At 38.9% G+C, this 20680-nt stretch overlaps 2 protein-coding genes across 2 annotated transcripts; one reads left to right on the top strand and one right to left on the bottom strand.

Moving 5' to 3' along the window:
• Positions 1 to 72: 72 nt before the first annotated feature.
• Positions 73 to 18659, bottom strand: LOC134542771 (meiotic nuclear division protein 1 homolog). The gene is made up of 5 exons (XM_063387283.1): positions 18501 to 18659; positions 5784 to 5887; positions 3373 to 3509; positions 1956 to 2208; positions 73 to 535 (listed from the first exon to the last, which is right to left on the bottom strand). Exons 2-5 carry the CDS (start codon positions 5871 to 5873, stop codon positions 398 to 400), a joined length of 618 nt encoding a protein of 205 aa, XP_063243353.1. The 5' UTR covers positions 5874 to 5887; positions 18501 to 18659; the 3' UTR covers positions 73 to 397.
• LOC134542772 (zinc finger HIT domain-containing protein 1) lies at positions 7107 to 12984 on the top strand. The gene is made up of 3 exons (XM_063387284.1): positions 7107 to 7352; positions 9570 to 9663; positions 12065 to 12984. Exons 1-3 carry the CDS (start codon positions 7217 to 7219, stop codon positions 12291 to 12293), a joined length of 459 nt encoding a protein of 152 aa, XP_063243354.1. The 5' UTR covers positions 7107 to 7216; the 3' UTR covers positions 12294 to 12984.
• Positions 18660 to 20680: the final 2021 nt, after the last annotated feature.

Genomic DNA, 20680 nt, shown 5'->3' with positions numbered 1-20680 from the left:
AGAGTCACGTCATTGCCAAATGTGCGAATGACATTACCAATCTCGATTTATTTCACAATGTAGGTTAACTGAAACAGGAAAACAAATAAGATAAAAATCAACACTCAAAACGGTTGAATAGAATAGCATGAAACAAAAGATGACAAATAAAATAGGTAACAACAAATAAGATAAATGTATACACATTACATACAAATCGCCAAATATCTGCTATCAGTGCTAGCCAGATGGTAGCATTGCACAATCTCCGAAGTCACAAGAATGTTCTTTTGGGTATCTTCAGGTTCTGTGAAACTTTAGCTTAAAATTTCATTTCACTTTCAGGCAATTTTAACTGTAGCTTAAGCCTAATCATGTCATACAACTCTCGGAGCACAAATAGCACAGAAGTAGGGAGCTAGTCAACGTAGTCCATTTCTGGATCTATTTCAAACTGGGTGTCCAGGACAGATTCTTCAATGGCAAATTTGTTCTTGCACCATGACTTCATGGTGAAAATATTATCTGTCCACCTGTTGACTGCTTCTTTCGCCACCTGCAGGCAACCAACAACACAGGAAATAATTGTAGCCAATAGAACTTCAGTACTAACACTTATAAGTGCATATCCATTTTAATAAAAAAATTTTTTCATTTAACTGAAGAGTATACTTGCTAGCGATGTCCATCAGTACCTGACAACTTCACAACACCAAGAAATGCAGACACAGAGAACTAATGTGTAAGCAACCTCATTACACGCAGAGTAATCATCTTTTCTAAGTTTTTTCCTTCTTCATTCACAGTCACGGTTTGTTACTCTCCACAATTCAGTGTCACTTTCAATTGTGACTGCGACTGCTATTTGATTTACACTACGCAAATGTTGTGTATGTTCAAAATACTGTTAAATCCCTAACCACATGAATAAAACACTCAAATACGTGTTTTATCGCATAATTGTCGCACTACACATGCTAATATCAAGTTTGAAAAGTAGAGATGCGATTTTTATGCGAAAAAAGCATTTTTGATGAGGTTAAGTTTTCATAACAACAAAATATGTTAAATGAAAATTATGTTTATTTAAAAAGCAGTGTATACAAAAGGACTCCAAAAAATTTAAATTAATTAGTCATTCAACAAAAACTATTTCGGATCAACTTAAAACAGAAAATGAAAACCGCAACCCGAACGTGAGACCGAACTAATGCAGCGTACTGCTGATAACTATCATTGAGTGTGGGCTATCATATGTAGTTTACTTTGCATTATACGAAGAGCACGAGTTGCATGCAATCAGCGAGTTATCAGTATCAATATTCGACTACATGCACACAGTCCATGCAGGCATCAAACTAAAGAAATTTGATGCCAACTAGCGCTGGCTAATTTTCATACGTGCTACACAGCGGCGACTGAATAGTTGAAGATTATAATGATCGAAAACAAATTTATAAGAGAATTACACTTTAGACAAAGTTGTATTTCTGTTAATTAATTAAGTAAATGATACCTAATATTTAAACAAATATTGGCTTTCAACTTGAAATAAAATATAAATGTTTTATATGAGAAACAAAGTTTTTGGGCAACATCTTACTTGGGAATATAACATGCATCTCAAGGAGAAAATGGTAGGAACAAAAAATTTGACCGTACTAGACAGGAAAGTTAATTGGGCCAGAATGTCTTCAATTGCTTTGCTATAATTACTACATTTTCCCATTAGAACTACCACACCGCCTGACTGTAACTTAAAATCTGATTGCAGTCGCACAATATTTAGTCCTGAGATCTTTGGCAGAAGTTGGTCGCAAGGCAGAGATGGGCGTCATGGTGACCTGGCATCCAGGATTTGTAAAGTCCTGTGATGCATGTTTTGGAAGTTGGCTTTCAGACTATCTCGGGATACAAAAACACATTGCTGATTTGCGAGCCCGTTGGGCACGGGGCAGGGGGCAGGGGGCACGCACCTGTGTCTGGGACCGCATGGCGAGGAACCTCTCCGGGTTGTCGACGTCGTGCTCCTGCAGGCGACGCACGGCCGCCTCGTGCCGCGCCCTCACCTCCGCCCACTCGCCCAGCAGCGCCGCGCGCTCCTCCGTGGGCTCCCTGCCCTCCCGTGCGCGCTGCGTCTCCGCGCGAGCCTCCTCCAGGCCGTGCAGGCCCTCGCGCAGCCGGGCCGCCAGTCCCTCCGTGCGTCGTCGCTTGGCGTTCACCGACTTGCTGCGCGCACAAGCACCACTCGCTCCACCCCGCACACCGTGTCTAATGTAATGGGTGTAAAATGTTGTGCATGTAACAACAATTACACCCATTATATTATACTTGTTGAACATCTGTTGAATGTGTGTGTGACGGAACATCATGAGGGAAGTACTGTAAAAAAATAAAAAAACCTTAAAGAATAGTAATGATGAGATAATGGAAAAAATCAACATTGTGTGTGAGACGGAGCCTTGAGAAGGATTAGACGTCCCATCGCGAAGTTTTGTCTACGACTTCCACTTTGTCGCAACCTGACATCCACCAGCGGTCTCCAGTCTGTAACAACTGCCAGGAGGGGCACTGGTGTTTTCTCACGGACAACTGTCATGATCATTACACCAGCCCATGAAGCTGGGTCCTATGCAATGTCAAGACAAAATAAATGAGTACGAAAGCTATACTGTGAGCTCGAGCAGAGTATTGGGAAAGCTGACAGGTTTTCTTACCTTGTGCCTTAGAATAATAACTGCTGTAACAAGCACTTAGTTCATAATCTACAAATGCAGCCTGTGGAAGGATATAGAATGAGGGGAAACCAGATCATGAGCAGGGCTTTAAAAAATGTTCTTTCAACACAACCAACCGACTATACACCCTGAAATATGGTCTTGGGAGTCCAGTTATCTTCAGTCTACTCACCATTCGCTCCCCTGGGTGTAGGATCATCTTAGATGTGAGTTAAGTTTCACGCAGTCTCCTCATAAACTTCTTCACGATTGTCAGTTAAAATAATTCAAGTTGTTTCTACACAAAACTGAGCCTTTTTTCAATTGTTGATCAACGGACACAAACCCCCAGCTCCCTTAAATCACAGGCCCTAATTTAGTGATTAAAGTAGATATGTAATGCAAAATTGTTTCGAATGTCAGGGTAGATCATTTTCAATCTAATAAAATCGAACTTTCAGCAGTTTCTTGTTAGTAACGTGAACTGGGGAATATATTTGATACTGAGAGATTTGAAAATAACTATGGATCACCCAATTTTAAAACAAGGACGAATGTATATTGTGAGGTTACATAAAAAAAAACTGGCATGTTCAGTTTCTTCATGCCATCCAAAGTGAAACATGGTTTCATCGGCTGGAAGGGGTCGGGTCAGAGCGAGAGACGGGGCACTCACTTGGGGTAGGACCAGTAGTAGATGGACGTGCCAATCTTCTCGCTGTCCACCAGGTCGTCGTCCACCAGCGACTGCAGCACGTCCTTCACGGACTGCACGGTGATGCCCTTCTCCTTGGGAGCGATCTTCTCCAGCTCCTGTCGCCCCGGTCCCGACAGTACGCTACCAGACACTCACTACCTTCACACTACTTCACACCTACATCTGCTCTACAAGGTTTTTTTTTTATTTCCCCACAAAAATATAAAGTATAGGTTGTACAAAAACACTGGTTCAGAAGACTGTAATATTGTTAAATTACTATTTTGGGAACAACATTTTTTAATAACGTGACAGCATTGATATTTTTTTGTTCCTGACATTATTTGTTAATCATTTTAAGACTCCGAAGACATGATTACATAACAAGGTGTTATGTATTTTCGGACTGTTCGTAGCTCCAACAGCATTTTCAATAGGCGTGATGTGACCGGCTGTTGCCTTTGTGGCACGGCGTTCAAAAATTCAAGCAATTTGATTGTTTGGATCTTGTGAGGGTCCGGCCCGTTGCATCGTGGGAACAGGAACTGGGTTCTCGGTCCACCCGTCAGGTGAGGCTTCACCTCGCCCGAATTACTCTGGGAAATTATGTGGCACTTACATACACCGATTGTGTTGTGTGCTGCAAAACCACGTGAGTTGTTAGATGGTCCATATCAGCAGCATCTCAGATAGGCCATCTTGAAATGTCGTTGGACTCCGCTGTATCACAAAATCTAGATTCGCCACTGTGATTTTCTGCGTGAATTAAGTATTTAGTGATTTGGAACTTGCTTCCACTTATAAAAAAAAAACTTAAACACATGTTTTTACACTAATTATATGTAATTATATTTACCTCAATACTATAAAACAGTCACTTGAAATTATTATACTATCAAGTATTACATGTTCAATAGTCAAGATATATAGAATTTGATTGCAATACTGACCAAAGCTTTTATTAAAATTCCCCCTAGATACAGTTTTAAAAATTATTAATTTTTATTCTGAGAACTGAATGAGAACATTTGTTTAATTGTTCCCATCATACTGGCCATGCTAGTCAAAGATTTTGTTATTCCATCTAAATTATTGTTACCAGGAAAGAGTTGGAATGGTTTTCTGATTTTAATATTTTGGTGTATTAAATTTAAATATCAAGAATGTGTTCATGCATGATGGTCAAGTGTTCATGTTTTGCAAGTGTATTGTTCAGTCATATGTTGTTTATTTCTGATTCTTATGTTAATACAAGTACGTATATTAAATTTTATTTCATTATAAATTTAAAAATTCAATATTTAATGTTTATTGTTCTAAACTAATGCTCAACAGATCATGTTCCTACGAGTGAAACCTACGGTAGAAATTACAGTAGCGCCTAAGCGTTACATAAAAATGAGCATACAAATGAAATTAAATGTAGAGGCTGATTTTGAATGTTATTAGAGCTTAAGTTCATTAGTTTCTCTACAGAGGGTGGCCAAAGCTTTAAGCCTTTTACAGTTAAGCCACTATGTGGAATCTTTACAGTTTGTGTCACAACATAATAGGCCTAGGTGTTATATGTATTTAATTACAGTCGTCTACCAACAAGGTACAATGTATCACCACCTTGATGATTAAATTTTACATAGAATTGCAGAGTACTCTTATAATTATTTATTTACAAGGTTAAAACTGTAAACGGAAATTAATTCATATTATTAAATGTATCCATTTCCTTACTTTTCTACTTTTAGCTTGAAGAATGCTGATTCCTGGACTGTGTTAAAAATACAAAATTGATTTTCCTATATTTTACAAGCTGAATACTAGGATGTATTTCTGGCTGAGAGGTATAATGATAACCATTGAGAACCACCAAATGTGCTAACTCACAAATAGTTCTCAGGCGAGATCTTGTGTACTATGATGTGCCAGAATTGTTTAAGCAGTAAGCTGTATGGCAGCTTGCAGAGATAAGGCTCTAGGCGGAGATAAAGGCTCCAGGCGGAGATAAGGCTCCAGGCGGAGATAAGGCTCCAGGCGGAGATAAGGCTCCAGGCGGAGATAAGGCTCCAGGCGGAGATAAGGCTCCAGGCGGGGATAAGGCTCCAGGCGGGGATAAGGCTCCAGGCGGGGATAAGGCTCCAGGCGGGGATAAGGCTCCAGGCGGAGATAAGGCTCCAGGCGGAGATAAAGGCTCCAGGCGGAGATAGAGGCTCCAGGCGGAGATAGAGGCTCCAGGCGGAGATAGAGGCTCCAGGCGGAGATAAGGCTCCAGGCGGAGATAAGGCTCCAGGCGGAGATAAGGCTCCAGGCGGAGATAAGGCTCCAGGCGGAGATAAGGCTCCAGGCGGAGATAAGGCTCCAGGCGGGGATGAGACAAGCGAGGGGGACACGCTGACCTTGAGCTGGAAGAACTCTTGTTTCTCCCGGAACAGCTCCAAGAGCCTGGTCCTCTTCTCGTCTGCACTCACGCCCTTGCGCTTGGACATCTCTCGCGGCGCACCTGGGGACCCATCACGCCAGACCTCGCAGTCCACAGACACAACACCCGGACGGCAGGAGGCAGTGTACATTGTAGTCCACAGGCGATACAGTATCAGTGGCACCCGATGGTGTTGGTGCTCACGCAAGTTTCTTCTTCAGGCCGTAAAGTGTAGCTGGTCGTTTACTAATTAAATATTTAGTAAGCTTTGCTTATTTTATGTCTTAAAACACTGCATTTTTTGCCATTTATCAGAATTAACATTTACATAGGCGTATGTCTCATATCCAAGCACTGAGTACAACATGAAACAGTGAAGGTTACATAACATTATTTGGCAGTGATTTACTTAGTGTTCAGCCTGTGGCAGGCTTGCAAAACTCATGTCAGATGAAAAATTGTGATGTTATAATTAGTATGATTATTTTGGTTTTGGATTGAAAAATAGAAAAAGAAAGGAAAAGATAGCAAGAAGTGGTGAAGAATTTGCCGTACACACTTCTTTGGAAGTAAACCAAAAGTTGTGGCCGAACTGCAACAATGCAACAAAGTAGAGATAAAAGAATTATCAAATGTTAGAACGTTGAGATTGAAATAAAATGTGAGTGAGTCTTTAAGTACTTGCTAGAGAGGTGCAAAATCTAACCTCGGTAACGAGCGAATTCATGTGTTCTCATGTTGCAAATACACATAATACAAACAAAATTCTGACACAAAATTAAACGTACAATTCTGTAAAATTACGCTGAGCGTGATAAATATAAGAACATTGTGTTTTCAACTACATTACTGGATACAAATCACAAGTAGTTTCCGCAACCACCGTTAGAATTCGTTGCCGGAGCGACTGTGTCGACTATTGAATCATTCGATTTGCAGAGTGAAATGTTAAGAAGAAGAAGAAGAAGAAAAACACACACACACAACACCTGAAAAAAATACTTGAGCCTGGCTTTGATCCTGATTTTCGACACGGATATTCATTAAAATACTGCCCATTTTGTTAAAATGCACTAAACAGTTAATCTCAAAAGTCTCCCTTTGTCTTTGTGAACTTTGGTTCGCGCCATACACCACAGGTTGCAAGCGACTTGCGTCGTATTGTCGAAATGCCGTGTACCGAGATAAGAAGTGGCGTGGTGTGTTGCAGCGACCAGGCCATGAAGCAGTTCCTGCTGCACCTGGACGAGACGCTGGCCCTGGGCAAGAAGTTCATCATCCAGGACCTGGACGAGACGCACCTGTTCGTCTCCCCGGACATCGTGGGCACCCTGCAGGCGCGCATCGACGACCTCATGGACCAGACCAGCTTCCCGCTGGCGGACAAGGGGCTGTGAGGGGGCGGGCGGCATGGCGGGACGCGAGTCGGGGCGCCAGAGGGAGCAGCGGCGCGTGCTGGACGAGGCCGCGCGCCGGCGCCGCGCACGCAAGGCGCTCGAGGCGCTGGAGCAGGACAACTTCCACGAGGACCCGCACGCCGACCTCGGTAACCCTCGACCGCTCCGTGTGTTCCATCTCCTGTCTTCCTTGTCCGCACTGCAGCCAACACCCTCGCTGGCCTTGTCTCCCTTATCCGCGCTGGTGGTCCGTCGCTAATAATATAAGCAACTTTGTAAGAGTAACTAGAGCGAAAAGTTACGTAGACAGTATTACTTATGTATGAAATACGCATTATTTACTTCATGTGAATTAACCCCCCAAAAAAACCTTTCACCTCATTTTTAATATTAGCCTTATTTCACAGAAGAACCTACTCAATAAAGTTTCTGTTTAATTTGCAGTGAAAATGTCTAAAGATAGTTTTTTTTTGTATGGTTTACAGTTTTCACTGAGTTGTTGTGAGGATGTTTTTTACTGCCATGCAAAATCCATAGAATTAACTTCGGGTTGTAGGGAAAGGTAAAACTAAACTAATTTTTAATAATTTATGTAGTTACTCTTTGTAGATCTTCAGTAACCATACTAGGATGAGAAGCACAATACAAGGTTAGGTTACGAGATGCAAACACAAAAATGCCTAATAACTCACCGTCAATGTATACAGTAGAACCCTGTTATAACGAATCTGAAGGGAGTAGTTTATATGTTCACTATAGAGGGGAAACTTTATATCTGGGAACTCTTTTATATTGGCAATACATACTCAAAAGCAAAATCTTAACTACACATAGGCCTAAGCCATGAAAAGAACGAATGAAAATACTCAAAGCAACAGTTTTATGAGCAAATGCAGATAATATTTTTAATGAACTACACTTTCTATTACCTAATGGTTCTTGAAAATCAGCGTATTATCCTTTTTTCGGGCATTTAATACTCTGTGACGTTATCGCAGCTTGAGAAAGAAGATTGTTCAGCTTGTTTAATATTGTACTTAATGTGGATGTTGCAATTCCCAGTTCCTTTGCTATTAACACGTGCGGGACAGTGGGGTTGGAGTCTCCCTTTTCAATAATGTCCAGTTTATCTCGCACAGATAATGCCTTACGTTTTTTACTGCGTTTTTCACCTTTTTTTTATGTACATATTTCTTATTTAAGCACATTTGCAGCTTAATAACACCTAATTCTTTTTACCGTCAAAAGTAAATAAACGAAAAATAACGAGTCTGGTGCATCAAAGATTACAACGTATCATTTAGTATCGCAGTTGCTAAAGCTGGAACGAAATTTTCTCACTTTCTATGGAAAGATTTTGTCCACAGAGTTCTATCTAGTGGTAGTCTTACGAACCTTACCCGATCAAAATGTCCGAAACGTGAACGATAAAAATGAGACGTAAAAATATTGAATTTGCTGCTATAATATACATACGTATTTGTGTGGCGGTAATTTATTTATAATTTTGATAACATAATAAATGTACACGCGTTCGCCCATTCTTTAACTATGCAGGGAAAACTATTTTTTATTTTCACCAAACTGATTACCATTTTTGGCTACACGTAGCCTACCGAGGCCACTCGAATACGACTTGTTTATAATAATAACAGTGGACAATCGAGTAGCGTATTGCGGAGAAAAACTTCAATGTAATCCAGAAGAGACGTTTTGTGAAAAAATTTTTAATTATATAAAAATATTTGAGATCAATGTACATTATATCGGCAAAATTTGTTCGTGGTACACGGGAAAACGTATCAACATTGACAATAGTTGTGCGCTATATCCAATAAATTAATACATAACCTCAAATCATTTTGCCGGGACTGAGACGGAAATTCACAATAAACGGGAATTCATTATAGGTGGGTTCACTATAAACTGGTTCTACTGTACTTAGTTTATAAACCTGTGTTATTTATTTGTGTTGTACTTCACGATAAAATTCCAGTTTAAATGTAATCACATTTAATGTCTTTAAACATAAAAAAATCTGTAAAAATACTAGTGAAAAACACAATCCTATAGCATAGACATCTTGTAAATAAGTGATGTGCTTGGAATGTCTTATTATTGTATTTATAAAACAATTTTGCGGTAAATAAGTTCAAATATTAATAAAAACTCACAGAAAAATCTAGTTTCTATCTTATGATGCAACATGTTAACACATGACAGCAGAATTTGGGCTTCTTAAGTTATGACAAAACATTATAACATTAAGGTGTTGTAAGAAATTGGTAGTCTCATAACCAGGATGACGGGGCAACATGAACCCGCGGTGAGCCCAGGTGGGAAGCGTGATGGTTGTTTGTCCGCAGTGATGAGCAAGAAAGTGCCCAAGTTCCACGAGACGCTGGAGTCTCGGGGCGGCCGCAAGAAGAAGAACAGAAGTGCCGAGTATTACAAGCAGAGGTTCGCAAAACTGTCTTTCTCGCTCCGTAGTCTTAGGCAAGCTGGTTTGTGCAGAGTTCTGCCAAGTATATTTTATGAAAATCATACCATGACCCTTTTTTAAGTTTATAGCTCATATATGACAGTGTTTTTATGCTATTACTAAAATTAATTTTTTTTGTCTTTAAATGATGCTTCCTCTTTTAAAATTCGTAAATCATAAGGTTAATTTTTGTTTCCTTGTGATTGAAAATAGTGTGATAGTTGTCAGAGGTTGCTTGTTTAAAACTTACTGAAGGTTGACATTCACCACTGTTCCATTAGATGAGGTGTTGGAATTGCTTTTTTGTTGCATGTCAGATTTTGTAGAATTTACTAAAGTGGGTTTGCATTCGATAATCAGAAGAAGAGTTTTGTAGACTTTTGAGTAAATGGTTGAATGATCAGGGTTTTTGAATACTACCCTCTGTACATAACTACCTTGAAAACATATAAAGCACACAAAAATCTTGAATAAATTTAATGAAATTTGTTCTGAATGGTTATGAACAAAGGTTTTATTCTATTGGATGATAGTAGTACAGAATCACAGCACCCTGTAGAGAAAAGAACAAAAAAAAAACAGTGTGACTGTCTGTTAGTGTTCAAGTAAGTGGAGTCCCGCTAATCGGAACAGGTTTAAGGTGTTAAAAATAAATAGGATCTTATTTATTTTAAAATTTATTTTTTAATGTTTTGGCCCAATTATAGGCCAACTGATTTAGGGCTTTTCAAAGTGTTCTAGGCTGCGGCTAGATCTACAATTATTGCCATAAAGCCAAGACAAGTAAGTGGTTTTTAAAGGGTTTCAAATGTTGATGATTTGGAGTTGTGTATTATTTGTTTTGATGTGTTAAGTGAATTATAAAATATAGTGTAGTAGATAATGTAAAAAAAGGCTCCTTTTTCTATAGGTTTTGCAATTGTTTAAATGATAAACACAAAGTGATAATTTTGGTGAGGGTAGGTCAGCTAATAAAAAATATATATGCACGTTAACATTGTGATATGGTAGGGATATCGATGAAGTCTGCAGCAAGGCTGTGCTGAAGTAATTACAACCTCTACGTTCTTATGGCATAAGTGCGAGAATGGGCGTTTTGGATTGGGAAGATTCACATGCTTGTTTTGCAAAGATATAGTTTATGAGAAAAGTAAATTACTGTACGGAAAATATTTTCCGTAACGTGTTCTATAATTAAATTATGAAATGTGGTATTGAAAAATATAATAAACTGGGCAGGATTATAGTGTATAATACGATACCATAGGAAATGTACCTTCAGTATCGTGTTCTATACTTGAATAGGTAGGACTTAAGTATGGAACACAATACAATGGGAAATATTAATTCGATATCGTGTCCTACACTAGAATAGGTAGGGCTGTAGTATAGAATACGATGCCCAAAAGTTAGTTTGATAGAGAAACGTGGTTTGTGCAAAACAAGCATGTGATTGTTCCCCGCCCAAAACCCCCATATTCCCGCGCTTGTGCAGAAAGAACGTAGGGGCGGTAATGACGTCAGCGCCACCATGCTGTCATCAATATTGTTATGGTATCGGGATCTAGACTACTCCCGAATCATCTGCACGTGTTGGTGTTGCTACCAGGACATCCGTGTGGTTCTAACAGCGCAGCCTTCATAGCATCATGCCTTAGTATGTGTAATAAAAATCTTTCTCACAGTCTGCAATACCTTGAATCAGTCGTGGCTGACATTGTTTTGTACGGGCCGCTTAAAGTATCTTTCAACAAAACTATTTTGTTAGGTATAATGCCATGTATTAGCAGTCTTTGTTTACATAGTATGTGTTGAATAAGTTGAAAGCAGACATTGTTAAGAAGCCATAATATTCTTACAGAAAAACTAAACTTATTTATACATATCTTGGTATTCTCTATATTGTTCATGATAATTTTTCTTGGATTTCATGTGTTTTTATATATATTTAAATTATATTTTAAGAGATTTTCCTTCTCGTCATCACATGCCACACATTGTATTTACTAGATATACTACAAAATAATACATTAAAAAAATTGTTGCAAGATGTTTAATTTAAACTCTGTATGTCTCTGCCCCTCGGATTAGTTGGCTAAAAGAGTAAAGTTGGCCATTGCTGCCTTAAATAAAATCTTACATCAATATTCTATGATCGCATTGGCCGTCATTAATTAAATTGTTTTTATTGGTTTTATTTTAAACTAGCTTAACATATTTTTTTTTTTGCATTTAAATTGCCAAAATTGAGAATTACTTAAAATGGTTATATGTAGGCCTACAACTATTTAGAAATACGAACTGCTGTAATGTGGTGTAGGAACTTGCATCTGTCTCGACGGTGTGAATGATGGGGTCATCGTCCGTGCTGTGTCGCAGGTTCCGCAAGAACTTCTCCCAGCTGGTGGAAGAGGACCGCTTCCGAAACCCAGATCCTCCCAACTACTGGTCGGCTCAGGCCCCGCCCTCGGCTCGCCCCGAGCGCCACTTCTGTGCCGTGTGCGGCTTCCCGAGCAACTACACGTGCATCCCCTGTGGGGCGCGCTACTGCAGCGTGCGCTGCCTGGGCACGCATCTCGACACGCGCTGCCTCAAGTACACTGCCTAGTGCGGCGTGCCTAGTGCCGTGCTCTGGACTACTTCTGTGCCGTGTGCTGCTTCCCGAGCAACTACACGTGCATCCCCTGTGGGGCGCGCTACTGCAGCGTGCGCTGCCTGGGCACACACCTCGACACGCGCTGCCTCAAGTACACTGCCTAGTGTGGCGTGCCTAGTGCCGTGTTCTGGACTACTACTGTGCCGTGTGCTGCTTCCCGAGCAACTACACGTGCATCCCCTGTGGGGCGCGCTACTGCAGCGTGCGCTGCCTCAAGTACACTGCCTAGTGTAGCGTGCGCTGCCTCAAGTACACTGCCTAGTGTAGCGTGCCTAGTGCCGTGCTCTGGACTACTACTGTGCCGTGTGCGTCACGCTACTGCAGCGTTCTGGACACATTTCTGTGAGAATGGACGGCTGAATTTTCCTTATGGGGGAGATTAATATTTCTAGTGTGAAATTTGTGTTTCTAATGTAAGAATTGGTGGATTTTTTAAGTTTCTGGTATTTTTCTAATGAGATAAAGCTGTTTTAGTGTTATTTTATAAGTCTTAACAGGTGTTTTAAGGAACTGATATATTCTATCAATTTATTGTAATGCTATTGAGTAGACAACTATTAATACTTTTGTTTAGTGGGAAGTATTGTGTATGCTTGTGTTTAAATGATTGGAATAAACTATTTTAGTTTTTAGATCCGCATAATACCTCTGTGGTTATTACATATTAGCTTTACTGATCGTTTTCATCTGTACGAAGGTATGTCCTGGTGTTCTGCTCATGGTAATTTGGAGACGACAATGTTAACATGTTAATTTATGCCCTAGTACACTCCTCAGTAATCAAATAAACCAGGCAAGGCCCTGCCTAGACTCCATCTACGTTGTTCTTGGTAGCTTGTGCCGGTGCAGGCTGAGCTGTACTAGTGGGCTGTTTTGTGGCCTCACACGTAGGCATGATGACCTTAGAACTAACATAAATAGGTGAAACGATAAATGTTATGCAATCGTCATATATTCTGTTCACAAACACACTAAAATAATTATGAAAATTTAAACAAGAAAAAAAAATGTGTGTTGCTACCACACGTGTTATAAGTGAAACTTTACAGATAGAGGGAAAGGAAATTTTTAGGGTACATAAATATTGTAAACACATACGCAAGTATCAGTGTGAAAGTGTACTAGTCTAGTGAGCAAGTAGCAAGTGTACTTAAATGCAGACGTGGCACTGAGTGCTGCTGCTGCCATCTGTGTATCAGCAAATAAACTGATAACTGAATTAAGATGCATACATTCACCTTCAAGTACACATGTTAGGTTCACTATTGTAACAAGCATAGTGATGAAAAACCTGCGTATGACTCGACTACCCATCGAACTCCCCACTCCTAAGTGTTGCACCTCATTTTTTTGTTACCCTCCGACGAGTCATCACTTCTACTTGTCCTACAAGCTGTAAAAAAAAAAAATTTCACTCGAAATAAATATGGCTGACCAGACAAATTCAGTCTCAAACACTGAAAGCAATGTTGATAACTCTTGACCTAATTATAGACAATTTTTTTATAAATAACACAATACAGGTTTGCGAACCTTCCGTTTGAATTCCGAAGACCTGTGGTTTTTAAAATTAAATTATTTGTAATTTAAAGTCATAACGTAAATTAGTTTAAATGTAAGTACACTATATTGTCTGTTTGGCAACCCTTTTAATCCTAAATCTAGGTCGTCATACATTCAAAGTCATGTATCATTCCAGGTTTACTGCTATTTCAGGATGTATGTTATTCTACATTTGAGGACAGTAATGATAGCTAAACAAAAATTGGTTGTCTGTAAAGTCGGTTTACGGACGATAGTTTAATGTGACAACATCATAACAAAACATTGATGAAATGATTCATCCAGAAGAAAAGGAAATATATTCGGCCTGTGACTGAGCCGTAATAGGTTTTTGCAACCAAACCATTTAGGCATTAAAAATATTATATTCTTTGAGGGAGAAATTTTTTTTAAATTTTTCTATCTTTTGTATGATAAAATATACCTCTGCATACTTATATGAATAAAATTGAATCATTTTTATTGAATTATCACTATTTTGTATGGATACAAAGGAGTGAAATGAAATGTACAATTTAATTAAAAAATTTACTTTTATTTGCATTCATTAATTCAAATATATTTATTACTTTTGAAATGTTGCGTGCGCCGTATTTATATTTACAAGTACAAAAAAAAAATTTGTAGCTGCCGGGATTCGAACTGACAACTAAAAAAATGAACAACATTATAAGTATATGAAAAGTACTTATTTTAGGGACAACCAGTAAAAACTTTTCCCCCTTAATGAAACCTAACTATAACTCTGTTTAACATGAAGGTACTATTGATTTCTCAGGGCTAGCAGAGCAGGAGTACCGAACACATGTAAATGCCTCAATGCTGAACCTGTGACATTTCCCGTAGACCGGAATTATTGCCTTCGTTTTTGAGATTATACTTCTTTAAGCTAGTTGAGGGTGAGATTTTAGTAGGTATGCACCAAAAATGCATTACACAATGGAAATTTAACAGGTTTAAAGTCCAATGTCATGCATCCAGAAACTGCTATAGCCGCGAGATGAAATCAAGATGACGGACACACGTGTGATTGGTAATGTGTCAGATGTTATGTGATATAAATATCCAGTGTCAATGGGCCTTTAGTTATGAACATTCCACATCCACGTGATTTCACTCCTTTATTGTGTGTAAATATTGAGGTTAAGGCTGCAAATGCCAAACTTTTTTTAAAACTGTAAACAGGTAGGGCCTAATTATTTCATATTACATAACCCAGTTTATCCCTTTATCCTGATGGCATGACTGTGAATATATTGGTCCTGTGGTACATGATGCTTACTGTTTTAATTTAGTACTTCAATTTTGCATCTAAACATACACAGTATAAAATTTAAAGCAGACTTCTTTAGTGAAGCACTAAACACCAATGAAATAGAAAAGAATGTTTGTACAAATGTAATTTGTCTTAAAGAATACTTCTTAAAATCATAAGAAACTAAGTCAAATAAAAATTCCTGGGTACAAACAGCTACATTTTACTGTAGAAATGTGTTTGCTGGAGGAGGTGTATGTTAAAACTCATCTTGTCTCTAAGACAGTGAACACAGACATCGTCAAAATGTGAGATGACAATAACTTTGAATAGGCAGCAACACAGATTACAATTGGTAACAAAAAGGTACTCATAAAAGCAGTATATAGATCCTCTTCAAGATATCTAATGAACTTTACAAGGTGCCTTGAATCTGTACTCTTTAGATTTCATAAACCAATTATTGAAATTGCTATATATGTGGACATTTATATTGACTTTATGACTGAAAGTTCATCTCAAACATTTCTGAGCTCAATGCTTCTTAGTAGCAATCTAATTCCTGTCAACTTTCCAAAATACACGGATCTGTAGGGACATCATCTTCGTTGAAACTCAAAATAGGTATGATATTAAACATGTCAAAAACATGTCGATAAAACTAACAAATACAAACAAATCAGACTTATAAATAAAACTACTCTCCAAAATTTCAAAAATATTTCAAGCAAAAAAAAAATGGATTGAAGTCTATACACAAAATGATGCTAATGCACAATTTTATACCTTTCTTTAAACCTTTTGTAGATGTCTCATTAAAAGAGTGAGGATATATAACAACCAACACACATGGATTATAAAAGTGTTAACATTTCTTGTAAAAGATAAAGAGCATTCCAAGTGCTTTGAACTCTAAATTTGGACATGAATTTCCGACAGGAATATGAATGTCTTTAATCTCAAGTTGGGTGTCATTTCGACTGAAGATTCGGCACCACTTTAAATTTGTAAATGAACATTTGCAGTGATGATGTAATGAGCGTCGGTGGGGAGCGTTAAATTAAAGTCGGTGCAAGCTGAAACTCTGAAAGTAATAGACCGATTTGCATGATTTAAACTTTAAGTTACTTGTGAGTTAGCACTGAGGGGTGCTAGTTGAGTGGAATAAATATAAAGTTACTAACTTTGGTTTTGGAGCCATTAATCGCAAAATGCCTAAGTGCAAACTGTTATGTTGGAGAAAAGGAAGAAAACCAGTGAAATCACCTGAGCAGAGGCAACTAAAAATTCCCATAAGTCATAGATTCAAACGAGGCAAAACATAGAAGAGAGAAATGAGTCAGTGGAGCAAAAGGAGCCCCCGAACAATGTGCAAAATTTGTCCTGGAGTGAGCCTCAGCCGTCTGCCTCGCGAGAAGCGACGGGGAATGCAGTATATTGTTTGCTCTCTGATGATTCTGATGTTGAAGTGAAGTCAGTTGAGCCAGTAGTTGCGAACGATGGGCTGAAGTTTGTCGTGGATTGGTGTCACAATTTTTGCTGCCACAGTTTCTCTGGAGTGGCTGCCCAACCATCAAGAAGACGTTCATTTAATTCACGTCAAAAAAGAAAGTAACGTATATACAACAAAGTACAATCCTTTACACCAAAAACATCATCAGGGTTTGATAGCATTTAAGAACAAACTTCTTAAAAACTGTATAAGTCAAATTAGTATACCTCTTAGAACAATTTTCAATTACTAACTGGAATCAGGTATTTTCCCAATTGTCTTAAATATTCAGTTGTAAAACCACTTCATAAAAAAATAACACAAAATTAGTATCCAACTGTAGACTAATTTCTCATATTACAACTTTTCCAAAATCCTGGAAAAATTTAATTGAGGAGAAACATCTATATTTTTCAAATACTTTTGTGAATTGTTACTATCCCCAATTATTTCAACAAAATTTTTTTTCTACTGCCACAAAAGTCACAGTGGTTGTAGAACGCTCTATGTTCCATCTTAAATACTTTCTCTATTATTTGCAATAGAAATGTTGTTCAGGCCAAACTTCAAAGACGTATTCTAGCCTTGAGAAGCACTTTAAACCATTAGTCGTACACAGGTTTTCAACTTATTTTGTTGGTCAAATTGTTTATGAAACTGGCTTGTTCTATATCCCAGACTCGATGCTCATGCGAGATCAACAGAATGTAAATTAATAAATTAATTTAAAATCAATATTAATACAACCAAACAGCAGCCTCACTTGTTTGGGTTAGGTTGGTTAGGTTGACTTACATTATAAATTAAAAAGGGGTAATTAGGTGGGAAACATAGTCTAAGTAAATAAACCGTGGATTGAACAAAGTTATCAAGCAAGTCTAAAAGTGTCGCTGAGCAGGCAGAACAGTGATTTTTCTTGGTGGTTCAACGAATCAGCAGCTATTGGGAAATAGGGGGGGGGATTGAAATTGGTTAAGTTGGGTCAGCTACATTAATAATAAGTTTCTAATACATATATAATGCACAAAAAGTATTATGTATTAATGTAGATGGCCTACCCTAACCAACCTTTCAAATTAATTATCATTAACGTCTTTCTCCTGTACGTTGCTAATCTATGGAATTACTTTTTTTATGCATGTCCCTCATTTTTCGTTCTCATTCTTGATGATGATTGGTCAACCAAATATGAAATTTCACGTTTGTAGGGAACCATGGTAATTTTTTAGATTAGCGGCTACTGCGCAGCCCAGCCTGTGTTCATTTTACAGATTTACCCCATTTGTCTAGACAAGCAGCAGTTTCCTATGATTTGCCCAATATTAGGCTAGTAGGCAGCCTCGTGTAATTCACCTGAGGGTGAGGTTAGCAATGTTTCAGTTGAGATCAACTACATTAAAACAATAGTACGAGCCTACTGACTAAAATTAATGTTGTAAGTGTAATTTAGGAAATTTAAAAAAAAATATATATATATTTGAGCGTATTTCGAGATACTCAATAAGTTTTGAGTTATACTTTAAAATAAAGTTTTTATTTGTTCCTACAAAAGAACGAATTAAATTTTTTTGAGCATTAGGACGGTATGGTTTTCAGTTTCTTTTTTTAACGCTCTTTAAGTATTTTACTACACAATTTTCCTGATGTTACAACCCTCTTAAGACTTTATAGGTATTCGTACAATATAGGTAGAAGGAATTTAAAAATATATATATTTTGTAGGGCATTTAAGCCCAATAGGACTTGTAATAAATACTATTATCACATTTTCTTTACAGCAGAACTTATGTAGACAACTATTAAATAAACTACAGACTGTCGTACAACAATGACTTGTCATTCCACTTACGTTTTCAGGAAATCTTCAAATTTTCAAAGCTCTCTAAATTTCGAATTAATTTCGTTCCTTACTATTCTTGAACAATAAAAACAATTAATTTTAACACATACTTTGCAATTGTTTAAGCTTTAAGGTTAGGAAAAATCCTATTCGATTTGTAAAAACGGCGCAAACCCGACTGCAGGTTAAACACTCATGGTCACCAACATGAATGTAAAAATACTCGATGAAACTAAATATGAATTATAATATTTTTTGTTTCTGATTTTGCATAAACTAGGCCAAAATAACAAAAATTAAATAATATTAATTTTCATTAAGAATATTTCATAGCAAATGTGTTCCATTGCTGTTATGTTATCAGATTCTGATTCAAAGGTCAGATTCAGGCCTGGGTAATGCGTTACACAGTTAATAATTTACATAATTTTCGACGAAGTGCAACACGTGTTAACAGTGTTTCCAGTGTAGTTTGTAGCATACCGATTCAGGCTTGGTACCTGTCGCTCGGTTCGTGTGAATAAAACCATGTCAGCCGGTAGTTCGCCGCCTAACCTACTTAGGAATCAACTACCTATGCGGAGCGCTCAAGGATGTCGATAGTTGGTAGGGTCCTCACAACAGGGGCAGCCACACCAACCCTGGGGTGAGATGTCAGGGCTAACCTGGTGCCCTCCTGGACCGAGCTCTTAGTTAAATTATTGTTAATTACTTCCGCCTCACTGGGTTCCACCCGGTTCTCAGTCACGGAACCTCCAGGCGGTGGCAACATTAAAAATAATTAATGGATCTCAAAATTCATATTTGAAAGAATTAGATTTACCATAAGATTATAATGTATAGCAATTAGCAAACCAATATTAATTATTTAAATAAGCACATTTAAAACATGCTTTCTAATGGGTGATCCCAGTACGTTTAGGATCCACATTCTCAACACTCCAACTTTCAACTGACATTTGTGGTAAAGTTACAAGTTATTACTATGAATTGAACCACCAACAAAGCTCCCAAATAAACTAAAAATCCTAAACTGTAACTGAAGTTTAAAACAAAAGATAGTTTTAAAAATAAGTCAACTTTTACACGAAACTCCCAGTTAACACAGAATTAAGACTGGGCTGAAGTACTACTAGCGTTGTTAGTTCGCTGGCTGCCGCGAGCTTCACTAAGCGGACAGGGGATGAAGGTAAGTTTTCAAACATATTGTTACGATGTACCGCGGGTTCGTAAAGGATAGCCCAATTAATAGATTTTATCACACACAGTTTTATTGATGGCCACTACTTATGTCACTTACCATTAATCTTATAAAATTGCCAAATAATCAATTGCACTCAAAAAATGTTGCTTCCCCAGTCACTCGTTTTCACACACCGCACACCTCGCACTCGCACACCCATGGCGCAACTCTCGCCGCAGCACTCCTCGTGGGTCTCCGCCGCGGACTCCGCCGCCACCGACGCACTTGCCTTCGCCGAGGATCCGCTCGACGCCTCGCTCGGAACTTCGCTCGGGACTCCGCCGCGCCCGCGACACTAACGCCCGGAACTGACCTCTCTGTCCTGGAACCTTCGTCCAGGGACTTCGCAACTCTGCCGCACCCGCGGCACTATCGCCCCGGAAACTCCGCCGCGGGAAGGCTCCCGCCTGAACTCTGAACTGACTCTCCTCTCTCTTAACTCCCTGCTGAGGCCCACGTCCTCTTTTTATATATCAGCCGCCATTTCTGGAACTCTCGAGCGCGGCCGGGGCCAGTCGCGTCATTCCGCGCCGACCCGACGGCAGAAATCTCTCGTAACACGTGTCGGCGGCTCGCTTAATTCCGTAGCTGTCAGGTGTCAGTTACGTGTCAAAGGCAGGGCGCCGCGCGGGGAGTGGAGGGAAGGAGGGGGGAAAGCGACAATCCTTGTTGTCTTCAAGGCGCGCGCGGCGCATATCATGTTGCGGCAGCCGCCAGCCAGCTATGCACCTGCACGTGTCGCGGCCTTGCTCAAGTTCGTAACAATATGTAAATTGAAATAACTGTTATTATCAAGGAATGCTCTTTATTATATTAATGAAAATAATGGTGAACGCCCTTTCCAAGGAGGGTCTAGGGTGGTACCTTGTCTTTTTTTATGAGGGGGGGGGGGGGGGGGGGGGGAGAGAGAGAGAGAGAGAGGAGAGGATTCATATAAAACAAGGAG

This window comes from Bacillus rossius, assembly GCF_032445375.1.
Source record: "Bacillus rossius redtenbacheri isolate Brsri chromosome 9 unlocalized genomic scaffold, Brsri_v3 Brsri_v3_scf9_2, whole genome shotgun sequence".
Lineage (NCBI taxonomy): Eukaryota > Metazoa > Arthropoda > Insecta > Phasmatodea > Bacillidae > Bacillus > Bacillus rossius.
The sequence above is the reverse complement of the archived record's forward strand: the minus strand, read 5'-3'. Positions and strand labels throughout refer to the sequence as shown.